Source organism: Trachurus trachurus (assembly GCF_905171665.1).
Source record: "Trachurus trachurus genome assembly, chromosome: 24".
Lineage (NCBI taxonomy): Eukaryota > Metazoa > Chordata > Actinopteri > Carangiformes > Carangidae > Trachurus > Trachurus trachurus.
In genome coordinates this window covers 4179142-4207140 of record NC_139910.1, presented here as the reverse complement: position 1 = coordinate 4207140, position 27999 = coordinate 4179142, and the positions used below count along the sequence as shown (strand labels likewise).

At 42.1% G+C, this 27999-nt stretch overlaps 1 protein-coding gene across 3 annotated transcripts; it reads left to right on the top strand.

Moving 5' to 3' along the window:
* The first annotated feature begins 73 nt into the window (after nt 1-73).
* On the top strand, nt 74-25329 carry LOC311007016 (sorting nexin-14-like). Of its 3 annotated transcripts, none has more exons than XM_084000097.1 (29): nt 74-305; nt 508-651; nt 7458-7578; nt 7716-7789; nt 8364-8442; nt 8528-8571; nt 8663-8750; nt 9861-9945; nt 10182-10338; nt 10443-10518; nt 11117-11161; nt 11256-11336; nt 11433-11547; nt 11685-11840; nt 12516-12640; nt 13523-13581; nt 14106-14238; nt 15455-15641; nt 15787-15870; nt 17160-17260; nt 17863-17974; nt 18419-18459; nt 19164-19283; nt 20441-20564; nt 20749-20913; nt 21955-22050; nt 23303-23394; nt 25004-25063; nt 25154-25329. In XM_084000097.1, the coding sequence occupies exons 2-29, from the start codon at nt 524-526 to the stop codon at nt 25154-25156; spliced, it is 2751 nt and encodes a 916-aa protein (XP_083856223.1). In that variant the 5' UTR covers nt 74-305; nt 508-523; the 3' UTR covers nt 25157-25329. The 3 variants fall into 3 exon arrangements, with proteins under 3 accessions (XP_083856223.1, XP_083856221.1, XP_083856222.1); XM_084000095.1 differs by having other exon boundaries at nt 7713-7789; XM_084000096.1 differs by having other exon boundaries at nt 74-314; nt 7713-7789.
* Nucleotides 25330-27999: the final 2670 nt, after the last annotated feature.

Below are 27999 nucleotides of genomic sequence, written 5' to 3'. Positions count from 1 at the left end.
TGATTCCGTTACGTATTTCCGTCCACAGAACTGGCAACCCCCGCCGCCCGTCACTCAGACCGGGGCTGGATTAGAAACATTCCATCTGTCAAGGAGGAAGTCGGTCTGGACTTTTTTTTTTTTCTTTTTTTAAATGGAAAAACATGAAGTAAAAAACTTTCTCCGTTTGAAGGACTCGTCGGTTTAGGTTTGGACCGGTGTGTCCGACGACGACGAGCTGCTCCTGCACCTGAGGATTATTAGAAGATGTGTTTTATCGTTTTTATATGAAGAAGCTCGTCGACAGCGTCGTCGTCGCTGCTGCTGTAAGTGAAGTTTTTAAACGCGTTTATAACCGTTGACCTGAAATGGAACGTTAGCCGTTAACCGTTTTAACGTTAACTTTAGGCGGTTAACTTTTGAATCTGTGCAGGTTTAAAGATGAAAACCATGGAAACAGAAATGTAGGTCGGGTAAAAGTTGTGTGATGTGATGTGATGTGTTGTGTTGTTGTGTGTCCGCCCACAGGAGAAGCAGGAGGAGGATGGCAGGTATTTTGGAGGATTTGAAGCGGGGGCTGAAGCTCGACTTGCTGCGGGAGACCGGCCGTCAGTACCCGGTGTTCTGCTTCCTGCTGCTCGGCATGGTGTCACTGACGCTGCTGCTCAACAGGTCGGTGCCTCCGTCCGCCGCCAGATTATCAACCGACATGACCCGAGATGCATCATGTGATGTCTGGAGGAATGTGTGTGTGTGTGTGTGTGTGTGTGTGTGTGTGACCTGCTGTTTATCTGTTTATCACCCACTGCTGGCTGCCTCGAGCCTGTTATTACTGTGCTATCACCAGTAACAGACTTGGACAATGTAGCTAGAAGCTTCCAGTCATTAGCTATAGTGTGTTTGTTTTGTGCACCTTTGTGGTTGTTGACATCACTCTGTGGTTGTGTTAAAGGGATAGTTCAACATTTTGTCAAATTGGCCCATTGCCATAATCCCTATAGTCATAGCAGTAGGTTCGTACCTTTAATTGTCGGTGCAAGCTATTTCTAGAACGGCGGAGCAGAGCCGTGAGCTGCTCAGAGCTACGCTACGGAGGCTCATGGGATTTCTTTATTCCCCATTTGGAGTTTTGGACCTGTTGGATTAATAATAATAATAAGACTTTATTAAGGACACAATCAGAGGTCCATAGGGCAGTGTTTCCCACAGGATTTCAGGAGACCATGGCGCGACCGGGGCGGGGGGGGGGGGGGGGGGGGGGGGATGATGATGAGTCGTTGGTCCGACGGGGGGGGGCGATATAGCGCCGCAGCTGAGCAATTAGCGCGATATAGCGCATTTAGCGTGCGCCCCTGTCTGTTTATCTATGTGCAGGCACAGATCAGAGATCAGAGATGGTGTTTTAAATAACCATGCTACCGTTTCACCAGCTCTCATCTCTGCCAGTCAGCCTCTCAAACTGTCGCCTCGCTCGCGTGCACCGCACGTAGACACACGTGAGAAAAAAAAAAATTTGAAAAAAAAAATTTGAAAAAAATTTTTTTTTTTTTTTTTTCTGTGAGAGACTGTGGCGGGCCCTAACGAGACTGTGGCGGGCCGCCACAGTCTCTTTAATTAATGGGAAACACTGTAGGGACTAGAAATAGCCTACATAAAAGACAGACAATAAAAACATGGCAACAGTTCAATGTAAAAAAAAACATCGATCACAAACATAGCCATCAATATCAACCAGATGCGGTCCCAGAGGGACAGACATCAGCCCTCACATACAGACTGGAGCGCCAGTGGCTCCACAGTCTTGAGGAGAACCTTAATGAGCTCTTCTCACCATCACACAGAAACAAAATGATATAATTTCTAGAGGCTGATATCCTGCACATAAATTTATACCTAAGATTGCGTACAGCAGAGCAGTTTGGCACCCCAACATTAACAAACATCTCACTGGCACTGCACCATCGAGGAAGCTTTAAAAGTATCCTCATGCCATCGTTGTAGGCCACATTTAGTCTCTGCATGTTTTTTTTTTACTGTAAACGCTCCACAAGTGTGCAGTATACAGGGGAGTACAGTATGCTCTAAATAACGCTACCTTGACATTACTAGTGCACATACTGAACTTCCGTGCAAGCATGTTGGCCTGCAGGTAAAGCCTCCGACACTGTCTGTTTATGTCTCTATCATCAGACATATCGTTTACAATATGATGACCAAGATATTTCACTTCATTGCATTCTTTAAGAATAGAGATAAAAAGATAAAAAGAATTCAGGGAAAACTAATTTCCTATCACCTTTACCTCTAACAATCATAATGTTGATGTATTTGATGAGTTTGATGAGGGGAACCAAGAAATCCCATTAGCCTCCGTAGCGTAGCTCTGAGCAGCTCACGGCTCTGCTCCGCCGTTCTAAAAACAGCTTGCACCGACAATTAAAGGTAATGAACCTACTGCTATGACTATAGGGATTATGGCAGTGGGCCAGTTTGCCAAAATGTTGAACTATCCCTTTAGCGTTATATCACTGTGTGGCCATGTTGGACCACTTAATCGGGGTTCCCACTTGTCCTGGAAAACCTGGAAAACCTGGACAATGGTTGACCAATTTTCCAGTCATGGAAAACACATGGAAAATGAGAAAAAAAGTCAAATGTCCTGGAAAAGCTTCAGTTGTCCTGGAAAATGATTTACCACATCAGCTACCTGAGCTCTGTTTGCCGTTTTCAGACCTCACTAAGGATTTATTTTCTTTAAAAAAAGTGCCTAGTGAGAAAACTAGAGACTTTGAGTTGATGAGTGTTTCCAGTATTGGACCCCATGTTTGTGTTGTTCTATGATAAATTCATAGGAATTTCTAAACATAACTTAGAGCCATTACTGCACATAATTTAAATCAGACTTCTGGGGCTGGGAGAGGAAGAAACATAGAAACAAAAATGTACAAAATAAGGTACAACTGTCGAAAAGAACACTTCTCCAAAGCATGAACGGGACAGAGGATGTATAATAACATGTCTGTCAGACTGGAACCGCTGAAAATGTCCTGGAAAAGGCCTGGAAAATGATTTCAAGAAAAGAGTGGGAACCCTGTTAATGGACTCGTGCAATTGATTTGCATCCCTTTAAGGCCATGCTGCAGCTCTCTGGGCTCATATTGTGTCTCTTTTATGCGACATTGTGGTCACAAGGTTTCTGCACTCTCCCCACGTCTCTTTACAGTTGATTAATCACAATTTATGCTAGTTGACTAACTGTCAAGACCACCTAACCCGAGACCGGGTCAAGACCGAGACCAAATCAATGCGAAACCATTTCCAAGACCATCACTGTATCCAGTCCCAGTCCTCATAATAATCATGTGTCTTGATAGTTACATTATTCCTCCTCAGCTAAAAAGAAAAGATGATTTGATCTAAAATCTAAACCATAAATTTTAATGTAAACAAAGTTTAGATTGAACAGAAGAACACAGCACATAATCTGCTGGTGTTTTTCAGATTGTTACACAAGCAGATACTTTAGTACAACTATTTGAATTATCTGGAACTTATTGAATTACATCACATAAACCAAGGTGAACGTGTGACAGAGAGACAAAAAGACGTCACTGTTATTTATAGCAGGGTATCCGCGGGGTCTTAAAAAGTCTAAAATTTGAAAATCTAAATTTTAGGCCTTAAAATGTCTTAAATTTGTTGAATTATTGTGTTCAAGTCTTAAATAATTTTAGACAGGTCTAATCACAAAAAAGAAAGATCACAACCTGCCGATCGTTCAAAAACTACAAATCCCACAATTCTCTGGCCTCAACGCACCAATAACAGTGAGGGAGAGCCCTCCAGAGCTGTCGGTGAAAAGAGGAAACAACCACTGGTCCTGTTATGTTGTCCGTTCACACCGGATTTTCGCTTTGTGTCCGGTGAACACACCGTCACGTGTCGTTTATTCGTTACGTCCGCGGTGTAAAAGGCCGTAACGCAAAGACGCGATTAGGCGCGAGACGCGGTAGACGCGACTTTTTTTTTTTTGCGACGCTACACCCGATTTCTTTTGTGCGACGGGACCTTCGCGTCTTCGTCTGTTTCATCGTGTTTGGTGGGAAGACCCGCAAGGGGCTTCCCACCAAACACGAGGAACGGTTTTTTCTCGCTTGAGTTTTGACGCGCGACCAAACGCGAGATACGCGAGATACGCGATTTGACGCTCGTTTTGACTCGTTTTGTCAAAAAATTCCCTTTTTTTTTTTTTTTTTTTTATGTCAAAAAATTCACGAGCCCGCCCATTTTCACTACAACAACATTTCTTCTCTCATCAACCATGGTTGAGGTCACAACGCTGCGCTGTAGCTGCTCTGGAAGTCCGAGACTCGTCTGAGGCCAAACGCCGCCGTCGCTTCTGGCATTGGTACATGACGGCGAGTTCCAGCTGATGAGCTACAGAGACTTCAGAGTCAAAGAGGAGCAGTGCGTCGCTGTGTCGGACTGTTTGGATTTAATGAAGAAGCTGCACAGAGTCAGGTGGGCAGAAGCTGGCGGAGCTTGATATGGAGAAAAAAACATAACAAACGCCAGGCGCACGTCGCGGTGGAACCGAGAACAGCTGAGTTTTCCTCCTCCAGCTGAACATCTGATTTGTGGTGAAGACGGACAGAGACCTGCCACAGTGTCACGGTGCATTAATATAAACTTCAACCTCAGAGCTGTCTGTCCTCAGACTGTCCTGACGGTCCCTGAACACCACACAGAGACAACATGGAGCTGTGTGACACGTTGAGTTTTATTTACATCAGGCTGATTATCATGATAATTAATACATACTTAGTAACAAGCCTGTAAGTTCAACGAATCAGTATGCTACTGTGATTTAACTAGCCTAGTTAAATAAAAAGATGTAGTTTAATCATAGACTGTAAAATACCATAATATATAGGGCTTGACCAAGGCCGGATTAACCATATGGGCAATTGCCCAGGGGTCCGCGACCTCTGAAGGGCCCAGGGCAGTGAGGGCATAAGCAAAATATCTGATTATCTCTCGCTTATTTGTTAAACTGTCCGCCGGAGCCGCTGAGCTGCACCGTCTATGCACCGCACAGAAAACCCTGCACCTGCCTGTGACTGTGTCTGTGACATGAGCTGAGACGGCTGAGACCCTCTCCTCATCGGTCAGCCCGTGAAGGCTGGTCAAAGGTGACGCAAATCAACGTGCACTGAGCGGGGAGTGTCAAGCAACCAGCAACTCAAAAAAATGCAAAGATGGAGAAACTAAGTGGGAGCGCTGAACGGAAATTAAAAAAGGAGAAGGATATCAGAAACACAGAAAGTTATACCGAAAATAGGTCATTTCTTCACTCTAGTTAACGTTAGGCTACCAACTTTTCTGCTACGGCTACGCAGCTCAGCTAGCCAGGACGGCCTGAAGTCTGACCACCTGTTACCGCGGCTACCGCCACCGGTACGTCTCTGTCTCCTCCGTTCACGTTCATCCGTGAGAGGAACAGCTGCCGAGGCGGCGCCGTCCACCGGACCGACCGGAGCTCAGACCGACCGGTGGCCGCGGTGCGCAGAGGAAATGTTGTGATTGACTGGGAGTGAGTTGCTCCGCGGCCAGTCCAGTATTGGTGAGTGACAGCTATTCATCATCATGCTGCCTTTATGGCGCTGGGCTGTGCATTCAACATGTTGATTTATTTTATTCAAACCGAACAATAACTAGAAAATCCGCTATTGTTGTGCTGGATCTCTATAGATGGTGAAGAGTGTCATAAGGTTGTTGTTGTTGTTGTTGTTGTTGTTGTTGTTGTCATAGAATGGATCTGATCCCTAACAGTCTGTGTGTGTCCGTTGTGGCCTTCAGTAGCTACTGAGTTGTTTGCTGCTCCCTCCTTGTTCTCATTTGCTCTGAGTTTGCTTTTGTCACCTCATGATGTGGAATCTTATCTTATATTCTTCATTTAGGCTTGTGTGATTGCTACAGTGCATGGATCCCTGATGAACACATCACTAACAATAGAAAACACATGGTTTTTCTGGTATGCAGCTTTCTATGAAATGGTGGTGCCCCACCACTTTTTTTTACATGTAAAATGCCACTGATTACACTATAACTTGATAGTCCTGTTGAATTCTGAGGTGACAAGTTAATTTCTCTGTAAAATGAGCTCAGAACCAAAATGTTACTTGATTCTAGTAGATTATGGAGTGTCTTGTCTGTTGACTTCCTCTGTGATGGCTCTATCAATTCAATACAATATAGCCTAGTATTTGTGTTGTAAAATAAATATTGAATGCTTTGAAAGTGGTTGCTTATTTATTTTTTTGTGAAAATGGAGGACACTTCCCTCTCTTTCTATGTAGTGGGTCAGTTTTGCCAGATTATACTGATGCTGATGTGTTTTGTTTTCATAGCATCATATGTGAGTGAGTGGCTTTGACAAGAGGACATTGTGGTGTATTTGTAGTTCTGAGCATTTGCACATCAAAGTGCACTTAATGACAGTTAGATATTGAAGTATTGAGTATATTTACTGTGTATTACTGGAATTTATTCTGTATTATAGTGATCCTGGGGTCGTGATGATCACTTTAGGCGTGCTCCTTGGGAAAAATGTTATGGTAGAGCCCTCCTCGCTACCGCAAATGCTCAATAAAATGCTCCTGACACTTCATTGTGCTTTATTGAATGTATTTTCAACTACAAACAAGCCTAACACGCAACTTGCAATCAATTTCTAATTTTGTGACTCCGCATTTCTTTTGTAGGTTTTTTATTTGTCATGATAGGTCTTAAATTTCATCCATAATGGTCTTAAAAAGTCTTAAATTTGAGCTGGTGAAACCTGCAGAGACCCTGTATAGGCTCTTTATGTGTACTCTGTGCCTGGTAGACCTGCGTATCCTATCCACCTGTTGTTCAATCAATCAATACCCATGTGGATCTCACTGTCACTGCTGCGGAAAGTAGTTTCAAGTAGATCTGATCAGATATTTACAGACTTATGTAAACTTATTTAATATTTTTTACTTACTTTATATGTAAACTCGAGCTAAAACATTAACAAAACCGCACAGGAAATAAAGATGCAGGATTAAATGATGTAACCAACACAGGAAATAACAAAATAATCATCTGTAGTGTAAAGTCACTTCAAGTCAAACAGCATCTGGGTGACGCAGGGTCAATGTAGAGTTTCTACATCCTGTGTGGTGGATAATGTTTATTAATAATGAGCTGGTTGATTTCTGCTGCTTGTGACATTTTCAAAACGACTCGACCACGAGACTGAAGAGCTGCTGCAGATCAACAAGCTGTAATGTGAACTACAGTATCAGTGAGGGCGTCATGGCTGCAGTACACGTGTAGTGACCAGCAGGAGGAGCTCTGGATGTTTCTTTGCATTGTGTTTATTTAGTACAGTTTATGAGGTCACACACACACAGGTTTTAATGCTGTTTGATCATCTGCTGACACCACAGGTATATCCACATCCTGATGGTCTTCTGGTCGTTCCTGGCCGGCGTCATCACCTTCTACTGCTCCCTGGGACCAGAGTCTCTGCTCCCTAACATCCTCTTCACCACGAAACCAAGGAACAGAGTAGGTTCATCTCTGATCTGCAGCCTGTATGCATGTGCTACAGTTTGACTTGTTACATCTATCCAGAGATGATGAAGGAAAACAGATGAGTTGTGTTTTCTCTCCTCCTCCTCCTCCTCCTCCTCCTCCTCCAGCAGCAGCAGGAGCAGGAGCTGTTTCCTCTGGGCCACAGCTGCGCTGTCTGTGGGAAGGTCAAGTGTAAACGCCACCGGTACGTTCACAGCACACTGAGATTTAGTAATAAGTTTTATTTTTCATTTATTTTGAGACAGTTTTGAATTAACAGAGTCTTTTTAAATAGGTTTTAATTATATTTTCCTCAGCTGCTTTTTCCCTAATCACAACAAAATGTTTAAAGGTACAGTTTCTTTATTAAGATTATTTAGTACCTGTGACTTAAGGAAACATGATCGTCATGTTATTGGTGTTTTGACAACACAACTACATGGTGCGTCGCCCACTTATGTATTTGTAACGACTTGTAACGACTCATTCTAAGGTACGAGATAGCTTTCATTTGTATGCAGGTGTGATTCGACTTCAGTGAAATACGTATTTATGAAAGACATATTTGATTTTTGCTAATAAAAAGCCAAATAAGTTACACACTGGGGCTTTAAAATCAGCTTTCACTGAGGTCATGGTGCAGTTTTGTGAGGAGCAGAGTTGAACAGTGCTGCTGAGACCAGATGCAGTTCTACTGTAGGTTCCTCCAGGTTCAAATAAAGAAACATAAACATTAACCACACAGTTATCACATCTTTCTATATTTTTGTTCCTTGCAGGCCGACGCTGCTCCTTGAAAACTATCAGCCATGGTTGGACCTGAAGGTTCATTCAAAAGTGGACGCTTCAGTAGCAGAGGTACAAACGAGCTTTTAAATGTTTAAATGTCATATAGAGTCAGTGTGTCACTCTGGTCTGACCTGTCACTGTCCTCGTCCTGCAGGTGTTTGAGTTGGTCCTGGAGAACTTCGTCTTCCCCTGGTACAGGTACGAGGACACGTCTCAGTCTTCAGACGGTGTTGTTGTTGTTCCAAGACGTCCGTTTGTCTCTAAACTTCCTCCTCTGCTTCTTCTTCAGGGACATCACGGACGACGAGGCGTGTGTAGATGAACTGAGGATGACCTTTCGCTTCTTCGCCTCGGTGCTCGTCCGCCGGGCTCAGAAGGTGACGAGCAGCAGATGTTTATCCTGATGTGTTTGTGGTGTTTAATGACTCATACGGCCGAGGCGCGTTTCCACTGCAGGAGTTCCTAGGAACCGTCCTCTCAGCAGTCGTGTCTCCACTGCAGACCAGGTTTCAGCCGCCGGGTTTCAGTCACGCGCAGTCACTGTGCAGTGTTTTCTGTTTTTTCCGGCAGTATAGACACTTTCTAGTAATGCTGAGTTTTTAATTGCCATTTCGCTCATCGCATCATGCAGTGATTGCGTATTTATCATGCTTTTTTTTTTTTTACGACTGCTACTCTAGTCTTTTACTGACTTATTCTCTCTTTTTTCAGCCGTGTAGACGCTTTTTAAAGGGACAACAAGGAGTTTTGGAAAAGCGAAGCGTTTTCACACTACATTTATGAGCCTCCGCGCAATGTTTTCATTCATCAAGAATTAAAGTCAGAGGTTCAAAGAGGATCACATACCGTCGTAGTTCCGACCATAAACGGCGATTCGGCGGCGTTATTCTCATGACTCGCCACGAAACCGAAAGTAAAGAAACATTTCCACCACCACTAATAATAACAAAATAACGATAGAGACAAAACGATATATTTATCGAAAATGGGCCCATTAACAAGTGTGGGTAGCGTAGATTCTTCCAAATCAACGTGAGACTTTTTTATAACCAAATAGAAACTCCTCGTTGTCCCTTTAAATAACGCTGAGTTTTAAAAATGCTGCTTATTTCGGGGCTTTCTCTTGGCATCACATTTGACCAATCAGTACAGAGTAAAACCTCAAGCCCCACCCGGGAGTTTTTCGGGGCCAATCTGAGTACCTAACTCCCAGGCAGCGACTCCTTTCGGCCCCGTAAAAGCTCCTCGGGACGGCCCTTCAGGTTTGGTTCCTGCAGTGGAGACACACACCAACGGCCCCGTAAAATGTTTTACATTTTAAAAAAGGACAAATATACAAGGTCAATATACAAACAAACAAACACATAGAAGAGAAAAACATTATAGCACCTCTAGGGCGATTAGAGACATTGTAAAAAAAAAAAAGAATAAAACAAAACAAACAAAACAGCGTCCTGTTGACTGAATTCTGCATATCTTTACGTCAGGTGGATGTTCCAGGTGTGTTTGCTGACAAAGTGATGAAAGCTACAATGAAACACATTGAAATCATCGCAAAAGCTAAAGACAAAGGTAAAGTAAGATGTCATATTTATATTTATATTGTTTTATGTCATAATTTAACATCAAGTCAAGTGTGATGTCATTTAGACAAAAGTCTGGACGTGCTGACAGTTCTCGCTGAAGAAGCAGGTTGTGATTTGTCCTTTAAGTCCAGTTCTGTGACGCTGCTTTAACGTCCACTGTCTCTGTGTGTGTGTGTGTGTGTGTGTGTGTGTGTGTGTGTGTGTGTTTGTGTGTGTGTGCAGTGAACAGCGTGGAGGGTTTACAGCAGGCGGCTCTGGACGAGTACGGCGCCGATCTGCACGTGGCGCTGCGCAGCCGCAAAGACGAGCTGTTCTACCTGAGGAAGCTGACTGAGATGCTGTTTCCCCTCATCATGCCGCCCAAAGCCACGGACTGCAGGTTAGAGGGGGCGGAGCTACGAGGTTGCTCAGCAACACCTGTCAATCACCTGTAGTAGTAACCTGTCAGACTCTAACCGGTCGCTCTGCTCCGTCTGCCTTCAGGTCTCTGGCTCTGCTGCTGAGGGAGGTGATGGCCGGGTCCGTCATCCTACCGACCATGGACTTCATGGCCGACCCTGTGAGTCTGTGTGTGATTGAGTCGGTCGTTCTTTTCTTTAAATCCTGTAAAACTTAAGATTAGTGGAAGTTCTGTTGCTTTTAACAAATGTAACAGGTGTTAGAGACTGTAAACAGGAGGAGAAACATTTCTACCTCGTACTGCTGTGGTGAAAATAACTCATATTAAATAACTTGTGAGTTTTTATTCAGACAGTATTTGAATGCATCGTCACCAGGACCTTCAGAAAAAACCTGCTGATTTAGATTAGATTTTAGATTTAGATTTAGATTTAGATCGTCTTTATTTTCAAACATGACACCAAAACATACTGCAGAATAAAATAATGTTTGCATTAATAGGCCACAATAAAAACAAATAGATAAAAATACTGTAATAAAACTAACCAGGTTAATAAGAAAATGGGAATATGGACAGACTGCAACAGAAACTCCCATGTGTTCACATTAGTTTTTATATTTACATGTATAAACTTTAGTTTTACATCAAGAAAAATTCTCAATAAAAACTAAAGTGACCAGGTTAGAAAAAACACTAGAAAAATCTATAATAATATAAAATATATAAATCTGACGCATGCTGCTTCTCTGTTCTCCAGGATACTGTGAACCTCATGGTGCTCATATTTGTTGACGACACTCCAGTAAGTGAAACTGTTTCCTTCTATATGAATCATGTCCGTTCAGATTTAATCAACTACTGAACTAATGACTCTGACTCTGCTCCTGTTCCTGCAGCCTGAACTGGCCACCGAGCCTCCGTCAGCCCTGGTCCCGTTCCTACAGAAATACGCCGACGTCAGCAACAAGAAGCCGTCGGTGAGCGTCTGCACTCTGTTGGACCTGTGAGCTGTGTTTGTTCTCTGTTGCTCTGAGCTGTGGGTCATTAAACCTTCTGCCTCCGGCCGCCTGTAGGTGCTGAAGATGGAGCTGAGGGAGATCAGGAACCAGCAGGATCTCCTCTTCCGCTTCATGAACTTCCTGAAGCAGGAAGGAGCCGTGCACGTGCTGCAGTTCTGCCTGGCCGTGGGTAAGAAAGAACCGGTGTCACCGTAAATATCGCTGCACGCTTCGTCTTTTATTAACAGCGTGGTGGATGAGAGATTAGCTCTGAACAGATCACTGAACCTGTTTCATCCCTCCGCTCTCTGACCTCGTCTCCTCCAGAGGAGTTCAACGATAAGATCCTGAGTCCGGAGCTGAGCGACTCGGAGCTGCAGCGTCTGCATGGCGAGGTGCTGCACATCTACGAGACCTACTGCCTGGACGAGAGCATCGACAAGATCAGCTTCGACCCGTTCATCGTGGAGGAGATCAGGAACAGTAAGAACTCCTTCTACAGAGACGCTTCCCATCTCTTTAAACACCGTTTCTAGATTAGTTAAGAATAAGTGCATGTTTTTGAGTTGTTCTATGATAAATTTGTCGATTTCTAAGCATTATTTCATAAGTTAGAGGCATAGACTGCACATCTTTAAAGGGATACTTCACCCAAAATCGATAATTCACCAAGTTTCTACTCACCATCATGCCAAGGAAGGGTTTGGAGAACTTTCAGAGTCATCAAAACTTTTTAGGAGTTCCAGGGGGGGTCCAGCTGGCAACGGATTTTCATATAATGGCGGCGGATAGAGCTCACTTTTGAATTGTCCACAACACACACTATGAAACATCCAAACACCTCCATACTGCTCGTCTGTACTGACCCAAGTGTCCTGAAGCCGTGAGAAAATTGGTGAATTATCGATTATGGGTGAATTGTCCCTTTAAATCAGACTTCTAGGGATGAGAGAGGAATAAACATAGAAACAATCATGTGCAAAATTAGGTACAACTGTGGAAAACAACACTTCTCCAAAGCATGAATGGGATGGGGGATGTGTTAGTGTGCAGCGTGTGAACTGTAGCAGCTGGAAATGTCCTGGAAAATGGTTTCAAGAAAAGAGTGGGAACCCTGTTTAACCTCCTGTGTGTGTGTGTGTGTCGTTTCCCTGTCAGTTGCCAAAGGTCCGTACGGCGGCGTGGTGAAGCTGCAGACCATGCGCTGCCTGTTCGAGGCCTACGAACACGTCCTGTCTCTGCTGGAGAGAGTCTTCACCCCCATGTTCTGCCACAGCGACGAGGTAAGAGCTGCAGCAGCCAGGACACCGTAAACAATATATAAGACTTCCAGGATCTGTTTATATCTGAGCTGACGGGTAGCTCAGCATGTTTACACTTGATGCTACTGCACTAAATTATTATGTAAAGTTTACTTTAAACCACACTAACCTTAGCTACGTGTTTGTCCCGTTACAAAACATCAGACGTTCACTGAGGCCAGAACATGTCAGTGCACGTTTAAGTAACAAAAACATACAGTAAATGTCAAAGCAGGTCATTAAGGAACAGTTTGTCCACCAGGTTTATTTCTGCACTGATCAATGTCCCAATTAAAACAACTCTAGTTCTCTGTGTTCACATTGTTTATGTAGAAAATAAATAATCTACAACCAACTATCATATTTTTTTTAATTTAATTTAATTTAATTTAATTAGATTAGCGACAGTGCATATTAATGAACAAATATGCCAGATTATAGCCACGGCTAATTTCCGTCTGTTGTCCCCAGGCAGGTTGTCTATTAATAAAACAGAGAAATAAAAAAGACACATGAAAAGTACATAGAACCATAGAAAACCAATACAAGGAAATAAGCTAAGAGGGACAAAATACTGACTAAACGAAGAACATACGTACACATTTAAGTACGATAAAACAAAACAGAAACAAAATAACTTTAATAGTGCTTTAGATTCTGTTTTGACTGCAGAAATTATGACATAACTTTGGGCTGAACTTCCCAGATTGTATGGACACACACTGTGCTGCTTCAGCGTTTACTTGAGGTGAAAACTTCATCGACTGCAGATCAATACTGTGAATAAATCATTTAGATATTCTGACTTGAAGAGACTCTGCTTCAGGTGAACTCTCTGACCGCGTCTCCTCTCTGAACCCTCAGTACTTCAGGCACCTGCTGAGAGGAGCCGAGTCTCCGGCCAGGAACTCAAGAATCAACAGGTTAGTGATGCGACGCGTTGAATAATTCAGTTTTTAATGCACATGATATATTTTTTACTGCCTTTCAGAATAAAAGATTTAGTCTGAAGCTCCAGTTTTTTGAAGACGCTGCATTAGGGATCAGTTTGAGTCGGAGCAAAACAGTTTTACATTTTGAACTTTTCTCTCGGTTCTTCAGTCATTCGCTGCTTGTGCATCTTATTCCAGAAATAGCTTCAGTTTGGAGGAGAACAGGTGAGTAGCTGCTCGGCATGTCGCCTGTCGTAGATGCAGAATGATGCATGAGGGCATGTCGGTGCAGATGAAACAGCTTGGTAAAGAGTTAGCGATGAGTTTACAGGACGTTTATGAGAGCTGGATGTTTCACGGTCGTCCTGTTCTGCTGCATGTCTGCTCAACAACTCAAGCTCAAGAGATTTTAACAAACGTGACGGATGTAGAAGCGGCAGCAGAAATCAGAGGAAGCGTGTCGGAGCGGTTAAGAGGCAGAGATGCGTGACGGGAAACTCTCTTGTTTGTTGCAGAAACACGTCGAAGCGCGGGGAGTCGTTCGGCATCAGCAGGATCGGCAGCAAGATCAAAGGTGTGTTCAAGAGCACGACGATGGAGGGAGCCATGCTGCCGCCCAGCGCCATGAACGACATCGACGACGACCTGGTGAGTGTGAGACTCACAGGTTAACACACAGGAACATGAGGGGTCTGGTTGTTAGTCACATGAGGTTTTCATAAACCTGGTTCAGCAGGAACTGTGTATTAAAGTTTAAATTAGACTGTGATTCATCTTCTTTAAATTTGGTTGTGTAAAGAACTGACACACACTGAGCTCAGGTTTAGGTTCAGGTTCAGGGTCAAGTTAAAACTCAGGTTTAGGCTCAGGTTCAAATTCAGTCTCATGTTTAGATTTAGATTTAAGATCAGTTTCAGGTTCAGGTTTAGATTTAAACTCAGGTTCAGGTTAAAGCTCAAGTTCAGGCTAAGACTCAGGCTCAGCTCAGTCTTAGGTTTAGATTTAAGATCAGACTCAGGTTTAGGTTTAGATTAAGACTCAGACTCAGGTTTAGATTTTTTTTTTTTTTTTTTTTTTTTTCAAAATCTTTTTATTGAGGTTTTCCAACAAGATGACATTAAAGGCCCCATGGCATGAAAAATGTGATTTTGGTTATTTTTTCATGCTTGGGGAGGTCTCTGGGTCACGTATATACTGTCCCATGCATCAAACTGGTCATAAACAGAGAAACGCACACCGCCCATTTGTAGGAACATTCTATTTGAGACGAGCAGATAGCACTTCCTCCTTTCTGTGATGTCACACACAAGGTAACTCCGCCCACCGTGACCAGTTGTTATTTTTCAATTTCTATGAATGCAGCTTAGGTTTCAGTTACTTGCCTGTGATTGGCCCGACCACATGCCACTCTAAAACAGTCAGCCAATCAGAGGAGAGGTTCTCATTCTCTCTTCTGATTGGCCAAATGACCTGTGCCTGTTAGAACTCCAGAAAGAGGCAACAGAAAGGGGCAATATAGACGATATTAAGCAGATCACAGGTACTCAAAACCAATGATACATCTTGTTAGGGATATCAGCAGGTAAATAAACCCAGAGAAAAGTGCACAGCATGGGGCCTTTAAGTGATATCGTACAATATGGGAAAAAGACATTCACAACAATATGTCAACAAAACCCCTAATCCCAGTCCCACCCACCCACAAACCCACCCACTTCAGGTCTGAACTACTCAGGTTTAGATTTAAGCTCAGGTTCAGGCTCAGGTTTAGATTTATACTCAGACTCAGGCTCAGGTTTAGATTTATACTCAGACTCAGGCTCAGACTCAGACTCACCTGTCCTGCCTGTGTGTCCTCCTGCAGGTGGAGGAGGCCACCGTGGTGATGGAGGACGACTCCCCCGCCGAGCCGGCCGGGACGCCGGGCTCCCAGAGGAACCTGTCGGCCTGGCTCATCACCATCCCGTACATCGACAGCTACGACGACGAGGTGAAGAGGGAGAGGATCCCCGTCTTCTGCATCGACGTGGAGCGAAACGACAGGAAGGAAGGTGAGAGGAGGAGGAGGAGGAGGAGGAGGAGGAGGAGGAGGAGGAGGAGGACGAACGTCTGAGCTGAGGTTCAGCTGCAGCTTCACTGACCTCAGATCAGATCCTGATCCTCCTGCTGGTTTTTCTCTCTCCTCTCGTCCGACAGCGGGACACGAGATAGAGCGGTGGTCGGTCTACAGACGATACATGGAGTTCTACGTACTGGAGTCTAAACTCACCGAGTTCCACGGTACAGACGCAGACACACACACACATGGGAATGGGAATTTATTTATTAATTAAAACAGTAGTGGTGTGTATCTTCCCTGGCCTCACGATTCAATTTGACTACGATTCGGTTCAATTATACGATGCATTTCGATTCATCACATCCTCAATTTTCTATGTTGCCACACATGGCTTTTGCATCAATTTACATAAATAGTCAAGTCAGATAAATAAATGACTTTTTATTTACCATAAAATAAAATAGAAAATATCAATAAATGCATTTCCACAAGGCAGCAGCTTCCTTGGAGTCTGAACACACACAGAAAAGGCCTATAGCCTACTTAAAGGTTCTTAATTTCTCAAAAACAAAACGTAAATGTTGGCATTGTGCTGTAAAATAAAATAAATCACTGTCTCTGTATGTGAACAACATCATCAAACTTGAATGAATTATTTGAATTTAAAAATCGATTATGTGACATAACTGCATCGATTCAGAATCGTCCCATTAAGAATCAAGATGAAATTAACTGAACATCAAAACATGGCCTGACTTTTAATTCTGCTTCCCTAGTGCCCCATGTTTTTGTTTTTGTTTTTTTTTGTTTTTCTTTTCTTTTCCCTTTTTAGTGTTTACTTGAACTTAATTCATCTGTTCTCTTCTTTTGTCTCGCTTTCTTTTCTCATCTCTTTTTTTGTTTATTTATTTATTTAGTGCTGTTATCATCACTACTACTTCTATTTTTACTACCAACATATTCCCTGTTTTTTTTCATCTTTTTCCTTCCTTTCTTTTTTAATTTTATTTTCTATCTATACCTTGTACAAGGTATGTGATTATTATTTCTTGACTGTGCTTCAATTATGTGTTAGATCAAGGTGAGGTCATGTTATAAGCCTTTCAGGTTTCAGACCTCACCTGCACATTTATTTTTCATATCTCTCTTACTAGTAAGAGAGATAAGTAAATGTTTTGTTTTATTTTTTATGTGCAAATAAATAAAAAAATAAAATAAAAATAAAAATAAAAAAAGTCAGAATCTTTGAAGCGATTATTTTTGGCGCCACTATAAAACAGGGACAATTCATAAATAAACATTTATCTGTAGGACAAATACGACGTCTTTAGCCAGGTTATAGCAGCATTTGCTCATTTCCACCTGTCGTCCCTCGGCAGGTATGAGCAGATGTAAAGATAACAGTATTAAAATAGTTGAAATATAACAATGAAATTTAAAAATAGACAAAACAAACTGACAAAACAGCAACACACAGACTTGGTGATGTTGGTTTTCTTTTCTCCTTCAGGAACATTCGCAGATGCTCAGCTTCCATCCAAAAGAATCATCGGACCAAAGAATTATGAGTTCCTCTCATCAAAAAGGGAAGAGTTTGAGGAATATCTACAGGTATGACACCGACAGAGTGACAGGAATATACAGGCAAATCTCAATCTATTACAAAATCATGGAAAAGTTCATTTATTTCAGTACAAAGTTAAATTCAAATAGTGAAACTCATATGTTATATAAATTCATTACACACAGACTGAAACATTTCATGTCTATATTTCTTTTAATTGTAATGATGATGACTAACCAAAAATTGAGTATAGTGAAAAGGTTCACTATTGTAACCTAACGATGTCGAACTGCTGCTTTATTGAGATGTGCCTGTATGAGAAAATGATAGTTTTTATTTCTGTTCTTTGTTTTTTGACCTTTTCTGTGAGGTTCTCATTGTTTTTGAACTTTACAGAGACGAGTCATGTTTCACTAACTGAATATAATTGTTTCTATTGTGTTGATGTGTTTACTGTCAGCAGAGGGCAGAAGAACACAACAAGACAGAGTGAAGGAGTGTTTAGGTTTATACATGTTCAGCTTTTACTGAAGAAATAAGAATGTTTTCTATATTCTCCTCTATTTTGTGTGATGTTTTTCTGTTTTGAAGAGGAATGAGTCCAGTAACAAAAAGCTCCTGCTCCTTGTCGGTTTGTGTGTTCGTTCAGAGGCTGATGCAGCATCCAGAGCTCAGCAACAGTCAGCTGCTGGCCGACTTCCTGTCTCCTCACAGCATGGAGTCTCAGTTCCTGGACAGGATGCTGCCTGATGTCAACCTGGGTACGAGGCTCTGAACACTGACACTGACACTGATGATACTGATGCTTCCTGCTTTTGTGCAGCAGCGATTTATAACATGTTGGAGCACGAGTCTGTGCTGCTGCAAACTGGTCTGTGATCAGATTACAGAGGAAACACATAAATGTGATTCACTGTGTTATTGTTGCAGTATAATCAGTTGTTATCTTTCCGTTTGTGTCTTTAGTTCATGGATTTTCCAGTTAAATTTATCTTTCCTTCTGACTTTGCCTCCAGTTTCTTTGCTGTGATATTAGAAAACGTTTTGATTGATTTCACTTATTTTCTTCCTGACATGTTTTAACATCTGCTCATGTTGTCTTTACCTCTGAGCTCTGAGCTCTTGTCCATATTTATTAGAGAGAAGAACATGAACCGCCAGGTGGTTTGTGAATTTTTATTCATCTGAGTCTTTGTGTTTTGCAGGAAAGATTTTCAAGTCTGTTCCAGGGAAACTCATGAAAGAGGTGAGTCACTCGTCTTCTGGTCGTCCATTTACGACCAACATCGTCTCATTCAGATCAGCAAGAAAACCAATCTCAAGGTTTCCACTCGTCAAGGAAAACACATGGAGAATTTAAAAAAAAAAAGTCAAATGTCCATGAACCCCCATTGGACAAAATTTTGAACCAAACACCAGAAATACACAAATATTTGCTCTGAGACTGAAGAACATTACTTTAGGTACAATTTCTCCAAAAACGTTTAAACATGTCTAGAAAGAAGTGGTAAAAATTCACAAAAAAGGTTGTTTTTTTTAATTCTAGAAAAAAGTGTAACGTTTCTAAAAAAAAAATAATAATAATAATAATAAATAAATAAAATAAAGTTTCAAATTGAATAGAAAAAAGTGGTAACATTTCTTAAAAGCAATTCTAGAAGAAACTGTTAAAAATTCTCAAAAAAAAGTTTAATAGAAATTCTAGAAAAAGTGGCAAAAGTAAAAAAAAAAAATAATAATAATAATAATGATGATAAAAAAAAGTGGTAACGATTTCTCAAAAAAAAAAAAAAAAGTTAAATTCTAGAAAAAAAGTGGTAAAATTTCATTTTTGAACCCTCTCAAAGACCCCTGGGGGTCCCCAGACCGCACTTTGAGAACCATTGGTGTATGATGTATTTAATAACGTGTGTGTGTGTGTGTGTGTGTGTGTGTGTGTGTGTGTTCCAGAAAGGACAGAACCTGGAGCCGTTCATCCAGTCCTTCTTCAACTCCTGTGAGTCGCCCAAACCCAAACCGAGCCGCCCTGAACTCACCATCCTCAGCCCCACGGCCGAGAACAACAAGAAGGTAAAACCAGTGAACTGTCCCCCGCTGCCGTGGTAACCAAGGTGGCCATTCATTATCTGAGAGTGTTTACAGGGCTTTTTATAAACTCCAGAGAATGAAGAAAAGCAGAGTTTTTATCAGGTCGGAGAGGAAATGAACTTCCTGAGCTCTCGGGGAGGAGCCCTCTATGTTTTCTTGATAAAGCTTCACATTAGTCTCCATGGAGACAGTTTGGATAAACGAGGCGTAGTCGTCTGAGCGCGGAGCAGGAAGAGGAGAGAGATCGGCACGATGAAGGGAGGAAGGTTTTTATGATGAGTTATGGCACCAACATCTGCCCAGATGTTTGGTCCTGGTTCAATGATGCAGAAAGAAACACAAACTACAGCAGCAGCAACAAGTGTGTGTTAGTACGCTGCTGAAAATAATCTCCACCTAACGCACCGGTTCTGTTTGATAAACTGAAGGTGTTTATCACCTGGTACTCAGGGGGCGGAGTCAGAAGTCTGCCAAGATGGCGACGGTGGAGCAGCTTCACTCTGAGGCTCTTTACACTACAAGGTTCCAGTGGCACAATTCAATTCAATTCAATTCATTCTTTATTTCAGACCCAAGGGGATCCATATCACAATAAAAAAAACACAGTAAAAAAGAAACAGAATAAGAATAAGAAAGAAAAAGTTCTGAAATGATTCCACAGTCTGGATGAAAATCTGACAGAACTGCGTACAGGATTGCACTGGAGCTTCTGATTGGATCTGTACTGTAACATGAACATGTAAATGGGGAAAAAACGCACGATATTGGATGTTGTCAGATGGATTTAGGCCTCGTTATATGTGGAAATAAATCAGATCTGCCAATGCGTCTGCAGTCTGAACAGACAGATCGGATGTTCCCTGGCAATGTGAGTCGTACGTCATCAATAATGCGTCGACAGTTTGTGTTGTTAACCTGCAGCTGACTTCCTCTTCTACTCTGGTAGCGACCGCGTCTACGCATGCGTTTACGTCGTTTCGTACAAGCAAAGCAACGCAGGTGTGATTGTAGATTATTAGATGATGATATCACTTCAGTAAAAACATGTCAACAGCTTCACCAACCAGTGGGCGAGAGAGTCTGGTGTCGTGTGATTGGTCGTTTCCTTGACAGTGCACGTTTGTGTGTTTGACCTGCAGCTCTTCAACACTCTGTTCAAGAACAACGCGAACCTGTCGGACTCTTCAGAGAGGAGACCCAACAACAACTACTTCCTGGAGCTGCTCCATGTGGACGGCATGTACGACTACATGATGTACGTGGGTAAGTGAAGCTGCTTCTTTATTTCTTCTCTGAGCGGAAACAAACTCCTGGTTCCTGAAGTGTTTGATCCTGAGGTATTGATTGATTGATTGATTGATTGATTGATTGATTGATTGATTGATTGATTGATTGATTGATTGATTGATTGATTGATTGATTGATTGATTGATTGATTGATTGACAGGTCGGGTGGTTTTCCACATGCCTGATTGGCTGCATCACTTCCTGGCGGCCGGGAGGATCCTGTTCAAGAACACGTTCGAGGCCTACATGGACCAGTACATGCAGTCCAAGCTGCAGCAGATCCTCCAGGAGCATCGCATGGTGTCGCTCATCACACAGCTCCGAGGTGGGAAACATCTGGAAACATCAGGGGTTAAAAGGGACAGTTCAACATTTTTGGCAAATTCAGGCAAATTGCATAGTTTGCAAAGGATTGAAAGGATTTTTCACATCACAGTTGTACTGACTGAAATCAACTCATCAGTGTTGACTGGATTTGCAGAGGATTCAAAACAGAAATGAAAAGGCAACATGCTAACAAAGGGGATTTAAAATTGATTTTTGCATGTTGCTTCAAGACAAAAGAATAAATAATTAAAATTGTCAAAATAGCAACACTAGATTTAACATTAAAAAAATATACGTATAACAAAAAGAAAATCAAAGTGGCCAAAAGAAGAGAGGGTATGTACTTTGAAGTTGTTCTCAATTTTCCATTTCCAATTTTGATAATACTGAGTTGGAAATGAATAAAAGAAGAAAAAAAAACTCATTTCATACATCTGTCACTGGATATTTGGCTCAGATCAGGTACCTGTAAAACAAACTACCGTATGCAAGTTTGCAAAAGTTTGCAATTGCATTGTCATAGCAGTAGGTTCGTTACCTTTAATTGTCGGTGCAAGCTATTTTTAGAACGGCGGAGTAGAGCCGTGAGCTGCTCAGAGCTACGCTACGGAGGCTCACGGGATTTCTTGGTTTCCCTCATCAAACTCATCAAATACACAATCCAACAACTCGTTTTGGAGTTGTTGGATTGTGTATTTGATGGCAATGGGCCAGTTTGCCAAAATGTTGAATTATCCCTTTAAGATTTAATACATTTTCAAGGATTGAAGCAACATTTTCATGCTGCTAATAAGGAAACAGGTTAAATAAACTCCCACACAGGTTTTGATTCATGTGAAAAATCGTCTTTACTGAAAGATTTCAGCTCTGATTTCACCTCCAGAGAATATTTCTTAATATTTTTTGGCTGCTCAACAAAACAAAATAAAACTCCAGCTGCTCAGGGTCTCTAGTTCAGATGGAGCAGAACCCCCACCAAGGCCCCGGGGCCCCGTTCAGGAGAAACTGATCTGAACTTGACTCCGTTTCCTTCCTGCAGACGCCGTTTTCTGTGAGAACTGCGAGGAGAGAACGAGTGAAGACAGACTGATCCGAGCCAAGCAGACGTTTGAGGAGATGATGAAGTATCTACCAGGTCAGTGACGAACTGCAGCAAATTAACTTTTTTTTATTTTCCTAAGCTGATTCAAGGTCAGAGTTACTTTATTTATCTCTGGAGGGAAATTTACCCTTGTTACAAACTCCTGAATCGTACGAGAAATCAACACAAAGTGAGATATAAAGAGATAAACTATTATTACTAAAATAAGAAAATAAGATAAAACTATTATTTTAGAGTTTAGAGTTTATTTTTTTAGCACACAAGTTTCAATGGTGCAAGGAGGGAACGAAGCCGGTTGGCTTGTACATAGGTTCCACCCCTATAACAAATTACAGCAAGACAAATTTCAATGGCTAACAAATAAACAGAGAGAAAAAAAAAGAGACAAAGTGCATACATAATTAATGTTATATGAGCAAAATGAACAGAAATGAGAAAAAAAAATAAAGAGATAAAGTGCAAAGTGATTCGGTAACAAATAAAGACAATAGAGATAAGGTACAAAAACAAAAATTAATTAATTAAACTCATAAAGAGACAAAGTAAGGATGTAGGATATGGAGAGAGCGAGAGAGAGAGAGGAAAGAGCGGGAAATTCAAGAGAAGTTGAGATGTATTTTTAACTGCTTTTTGAAAAGCGAATAAGAAAACTATTATCCATTAATAATATTTAATAATATATTGATAATTCCTCCGACCTTCACCTGCTCAGCAAACAGCAGCTCCAGATGTTTCCCTCAGCAGCTGGAGGAGACCAAACTCTCCACCAGGGGGCAGCACGTCATCTTTTAGCTGCTTGTTTGTTCTCCACCAACATCTGGATGTGAAGCTGCTGAACAGGACGCGGGTCAGAGAGTTTATTAGAGCGTTTAGTGAGTGTTTATTAACGAGTGTTTTATTAATGAGTGTTTACTCAGAGAGACTCGACTGTTGAATAAACACGTCGTTAAAACCTGAGACTCGACGTCCGGTTCGGCTTCACGAGGCTGAAATGTTTAGACGAAGATGTTTAAATAGAAAGAGAAGAAGTTGTTTCTGTTTCTCTGATTCAGGTAGAAAACACACACACACAGACACACACAGGCAGGTGACCACACGTCCCAGAGAACGACAATGAAGCGTCTTGTTCAAACAAACTCACACCCCCTCTTCTTCTTCCTCTTCTCCTGAGGAAGGTGGCGTCTGCAGCGTGACAAGTTGAACCCAACAAAAACAAAACAACAAAACCTGTTCACAACCTAAATAAACTCAAGTGTGTGTCTGTGTGTGTGTGTGTTTGTCTCAGACTTTGTGGGGAAGTGCATCGGCGAAGACGCAAAGTACAACGGGATCAGACTTCTGTTTGACGGCTTCCAGCAGCCGCTGCTCAACAAGCAGGTAAAACACTCGCTGCCAGTCAGTCGCCGTGTGTAGAAGTGTAGTTGAACTTCCTGCTGCTCCGGTGTCGGTGGATTTCTCTGCGTGTGGAGACTCGTCTCAGTCTCAGGTGTTTGTTCAGTCTCAGGTCGTTCCACCACATTCAGTCACAACAAAACACACGTTCTCACCCCTGTTGGAAAACATCAGCTTCTGTTGGATAAAAGGGATTTTTTCTTACAAGATCAACTGACTTTTACTTTTACTTCTTTTTTTTTTTTTACAGTTTGTTCTTCATTTTGTCTTTTTTTTTACACCATGTTGTACACCGTGTTCTGATTTCTTATGTTGTTGAAGTCACACTCCTCGTCTGTGTCATCATGACTTGGCAACAAAAACTGTTTGATCCTGATTCTGTTATGAAAATATAAAAGATTGAAATCACACAAAAACACCCACACAACTGTACGAAGGAGTATCAGGGCCAGCCAAAAAAAACAAAAGCCAATTTTTCTTTTTTTAAAGTCAGGCACAAGAAAAAACAACAACTGCAGAGACTTGACCGCTGCATCTGTCCAGTTCTAACGATGTCATTTTGTACGAATGCGGCCGCCTCCTCCAAGTTTATGTGGTTTTATCCTCCTGAACAAACCAAGTTTCCGACACAGTCTCGTCCTTAAACTTATGACCGCACCGTGTTTATGAGCCAAAAGAGAGAGAATTTCCTTTTTACTGAAGCTTAATCAAGGCGTCTGTAGAGGCAGCCATGGCCATCGACTATAGTAGTTGCCTGGCCCTAATACCCCTTCATACAAATGTACCGTATTTTCCGGACTATATGTCGCACCAGAGTATTAGTCGCATCTGTCAAAAAATACGTCATGAAGAGGAAAAAAACATATACAAGTTGCACCGGTTTATAAGTCCCATTTATTTTTCAAACATTTAATTAATGGCCGGGGCTTTGTTTACACGAAAGGCCGGCACCAAATAGCCTAGTAGGTAAAAAAAAAAAGCCTTGACTGTCGGACCTGGGTCTCTGCTCCGTGGCCGGAGCTTTGTCGGCACCGGAGCAGAGACCGAAGACGGACCGCAGAACACGCTGTGAAAATACTCATAGCCTAATTGAATGGGAGTGAAGCGCTACGGCGCAACGGAGACCCAGGTCACAGCGCAGCGAGGAGAACAGCAAGTGAGGAAGATGAAGATGGGAGGGAGGGATTTAGAAATAAAAGGCTCCCTTCCCTCTTGTGGTCATAGTGTAGGCTATATTTTTTATATATAAGTAGCTTCTGAATATAGTTTAGTTTAATAAGTTTATTTGTATCAGGGATAATGTACAAAATAACATTAGTCTCGAAATGAGATTAGAGATGCCTTGTACCAGATTTAGCTTACTAGCTACTTTCCATCCGTAGTCCCTGGGCATATAGGTCACATAGCCAGCCAAACTACTAAAAAAAACGCGACTTATAGTCCGGAAAATACGGTAACTGTGCAGCTGAGAGTTGGACAGAATTCAAACACATGGACGCTATAAAAGCTGAAGTGGAGGCGAGACAAGACGCAGCAGCTGGAATCAGACTAACATCTGTCCTCTGTGTGTGTGTGTGTGTGTGTGTGTGTTCAGATGACGTACATGCTGCTGGACATCGCCATGCAGGAGCTGTTTCCTGAGCTCAGCAACAAGGTGAGCGATGTGTCAGAGAGTTAGCGTAGCTTAGCATGAATCCCTCCCGTTGCCATGGTGTCGACGTGACAACTCTTGTTTTCCCTCCAGTGAACCGACGACGTGACGCCGTGACCTTCGGCTTCACGGGAACTCGACACTGAATCCACTTCCTGGACGAAGGACGTGCAATAAATACTGGACGCTGCCGCCGCCGCCGACACCTCTGGGAACATCGCTACATTCCACTGTTCATCAATGCACAAATAAAGTTATATATTTATTGATCACCACATTGATCGGCTGCTGTTTTCCTTCCAGAGCTGATTAGATGACGATGAGTCGGCGTTCACACTGTTTTCACTTCAAACACCTCGTATATCTCTTCGTTCTCGTGGTTACATCAGGGCGGCGCCGGCTTTAAGACCACAGCAGATGTCTGACAGATGTTTCTATAGTCACTGACAGATGTGGTGTTGATGACATCACACAACATCAGGGGGTTTTAATTTGACACACTGAACAATAAATATTAATGTCAACTGGTGGAGTATGTTTAGTTTCTGTAATTGTCACATGATAAATGCTCCACTTCAAAATAAAGGTTAAGTAAGGGATAATGCCCGACGAGGTGTCCATTATCAGAAATTAATGGACGACGCGGAGGCGTGAACCGTCCGACGCAAAGCGGAGGACGGTTGCTTCCGCGAAGTCCATTAATTTCTGATAATGGACACCTCGAAGGGCATTATCCCGCTTATACCATGGTCACTTACGAGATAAATACATATTAAATCAATTACTTATAATTTAATGTTGTTTTTACCGTTAAAATCAAACGTCTTTAAGCGGCTGAGCCGAGCGGACCATTTAATAGTAATAATAATTAATAATTAATTAATAATAATCGGCGATAAAAGAAAAAAAAAAAAAGAGGGACCCGCTGTGACCGCAGCGTAACGTTACACAGCCAGTGACTCTGCCACAGCCTGGTAGTTGATCAGTGAAGGGAGGTGAGGTGATGGAGGTGACGGCTTAAATGTTACGTGACACAAAGTTTTTCAGAGGTCCAGTGCACTTCTTACCGCTGGTGTGTTTACAGACTCCAGTGCCGTGATGCGCTGAAAAAAAGTTGTTTTGGTCCGAGTGTCCGTTGCCGTGGTTACTAACAAGCGTTTTAGCCAGCGCAGTAATATTTAGAACGTAATCAGGCTATTTTACCGGAACATCTTTATGGGTGTCCATTATCACTTTTTAATGGACACCCAGCAGCCAATCAGAATCGAGGATTCACCCAGACCATGGTATAATAAATAATAAGATATAGATCTTTAATAAGAAAACTCGGTAATTTGTTACTGACTTAAAGTGAGATCAAGAGAAACTGAGCCTTAAAACCAGTCGTCAGGACTTCCTGTCACTTTGTGATGTCACAAATAAGCTCTGCCCACCATCAAACACACTTTGCAGGATTTGGTTTTATTCTGAGTGTTTTATTCTGAATTCTGCTCTATTTTTATTGGATCGCTCAGAAAACAGAATCAATCAGAAGAGAAACTCAGAGCCTCCTACTCTCTTCTAATTGGCTTACACTGACCTGCTCCAGAGAGGAGATGGAAAACTAGACTGAGATGGTTTTTAGATCTTTTCATGGATCTGCCCTTCAAAATAAAACACACAAGGAGGGAAACAATAAGGAGCTTTAACCTACTGAAGCTTCACTGGAAAAAAAAACTTTCTTAAATCAAACAAACTTCTCAGCGAGAATCTCATAAACATGTCGTCCCTCGAATTTAAATGAGTAATTTTTGATTAAAAACTAAAAGCTGATTCATGTTTTCACAATAAACCAACTTTTGCTTAGCAACATAATTACTGAAGAATTTATTGGAGCAGTGATGCGTTCACTTGGCTCGGGGAAAAAACAAAAGAACCGGCTACATAATCATGTTTTTAAATGAATTCAAACCAGTTTCCCACACACACGTCATTGTGTTATTTGATCTGTAGCCTACAGTTTGTGTTGGCCGAGCAGCAGAACTCGCCTGAGGTCTTTAAACTTTAATAAACGTTACGAAAGTTAAATGATTTTAAAAAAAACCTGTGACTCAGCCCCATCGCCATCATCACTATCACATGTGTCGCCCGGGCAACTGTTGCTCTGTGTGAGTCCTGAAGTGGAGCGAGTTGCAGTTTTCCACCCAGAGACAATGTGGCTGTTTTTTATGCAGTTGGCAGCAGCTCGTGATGGAGCGAGCCGCTGCCAGCTGTGTCCGAGTTCACCGAGGCGACTAAATAAGGAGTTTCCTGAGCGTTGACATGCAGCGAACGTTGTTGGGGAGATCCCTGCTCACAGAGGCTCACAGAGGACGCCTTGTTCACCACGAGGAGTTTCTGTTCCAGACTGCTTCACCACATTTCATTACTTTGAACTGAAAACTTCCAAGTTCTTAAGCGACTTTAACCCTCCCGTTGTCCTCCTGGGTCAAGGAAGAAAGGAAGGAAGGAAGACAAAGGGAAAGATGGGAGGAAAGAAGGAAGGCAACACTTTGGCACATAGCACTTTAACTAGCACTATAGCACTTTATAACTTCTCAGTAACCTTTTGGTCCCCTTACTCACTCTTTTAACCGTCTATGGTCAGTTAACTGGTGGTTTATGTATGTCGTTCATATATGTTTTGTGTAAGATGTCAAGGTGTTTTGTTGTCCTAGTCCTGCCTCTTGTACTTTTTATCGTCATTGTCTTTTATGTATTAAACATCAACCTGCCAATGGGACTGGGGATGGAAATTAGCCACTTGGCTACAATCCCACATATTTACATGTCAATGTCCATCAATACTATGTACTGTTCCCATTTTTACAAAAATAAAAAAAAATAAAAGGGGAAAATGAAGGAACGATAGAAGGAGGGAGGGAACAGATTGGGTCAACTGGGTCAAAAGGGAAGGAAGA

Coding starts and splice junctions, on each gene's coding strand:
- LOC311007016 (XM_084000095.1), top strand. CDS start 524: ATGGCAGGTATTTTGGAGGATTTGAAGCGGGGGCTGAAGCTCGACTTG. Junction 652..7,457: donor CTGACGCTGCTGCTCAACAG/GTCGGTGCCTCC, acceptor CTGACACCACAG/GTATATCCACATCCTGATGG. Junction 8,443..8,527: donor TGGACGCTTCAGTAGCAGAG/GTACAAACGAGC, acceptor CTCGTCCTGCAG/GTGTTTGAGTTGGTCCTGGA.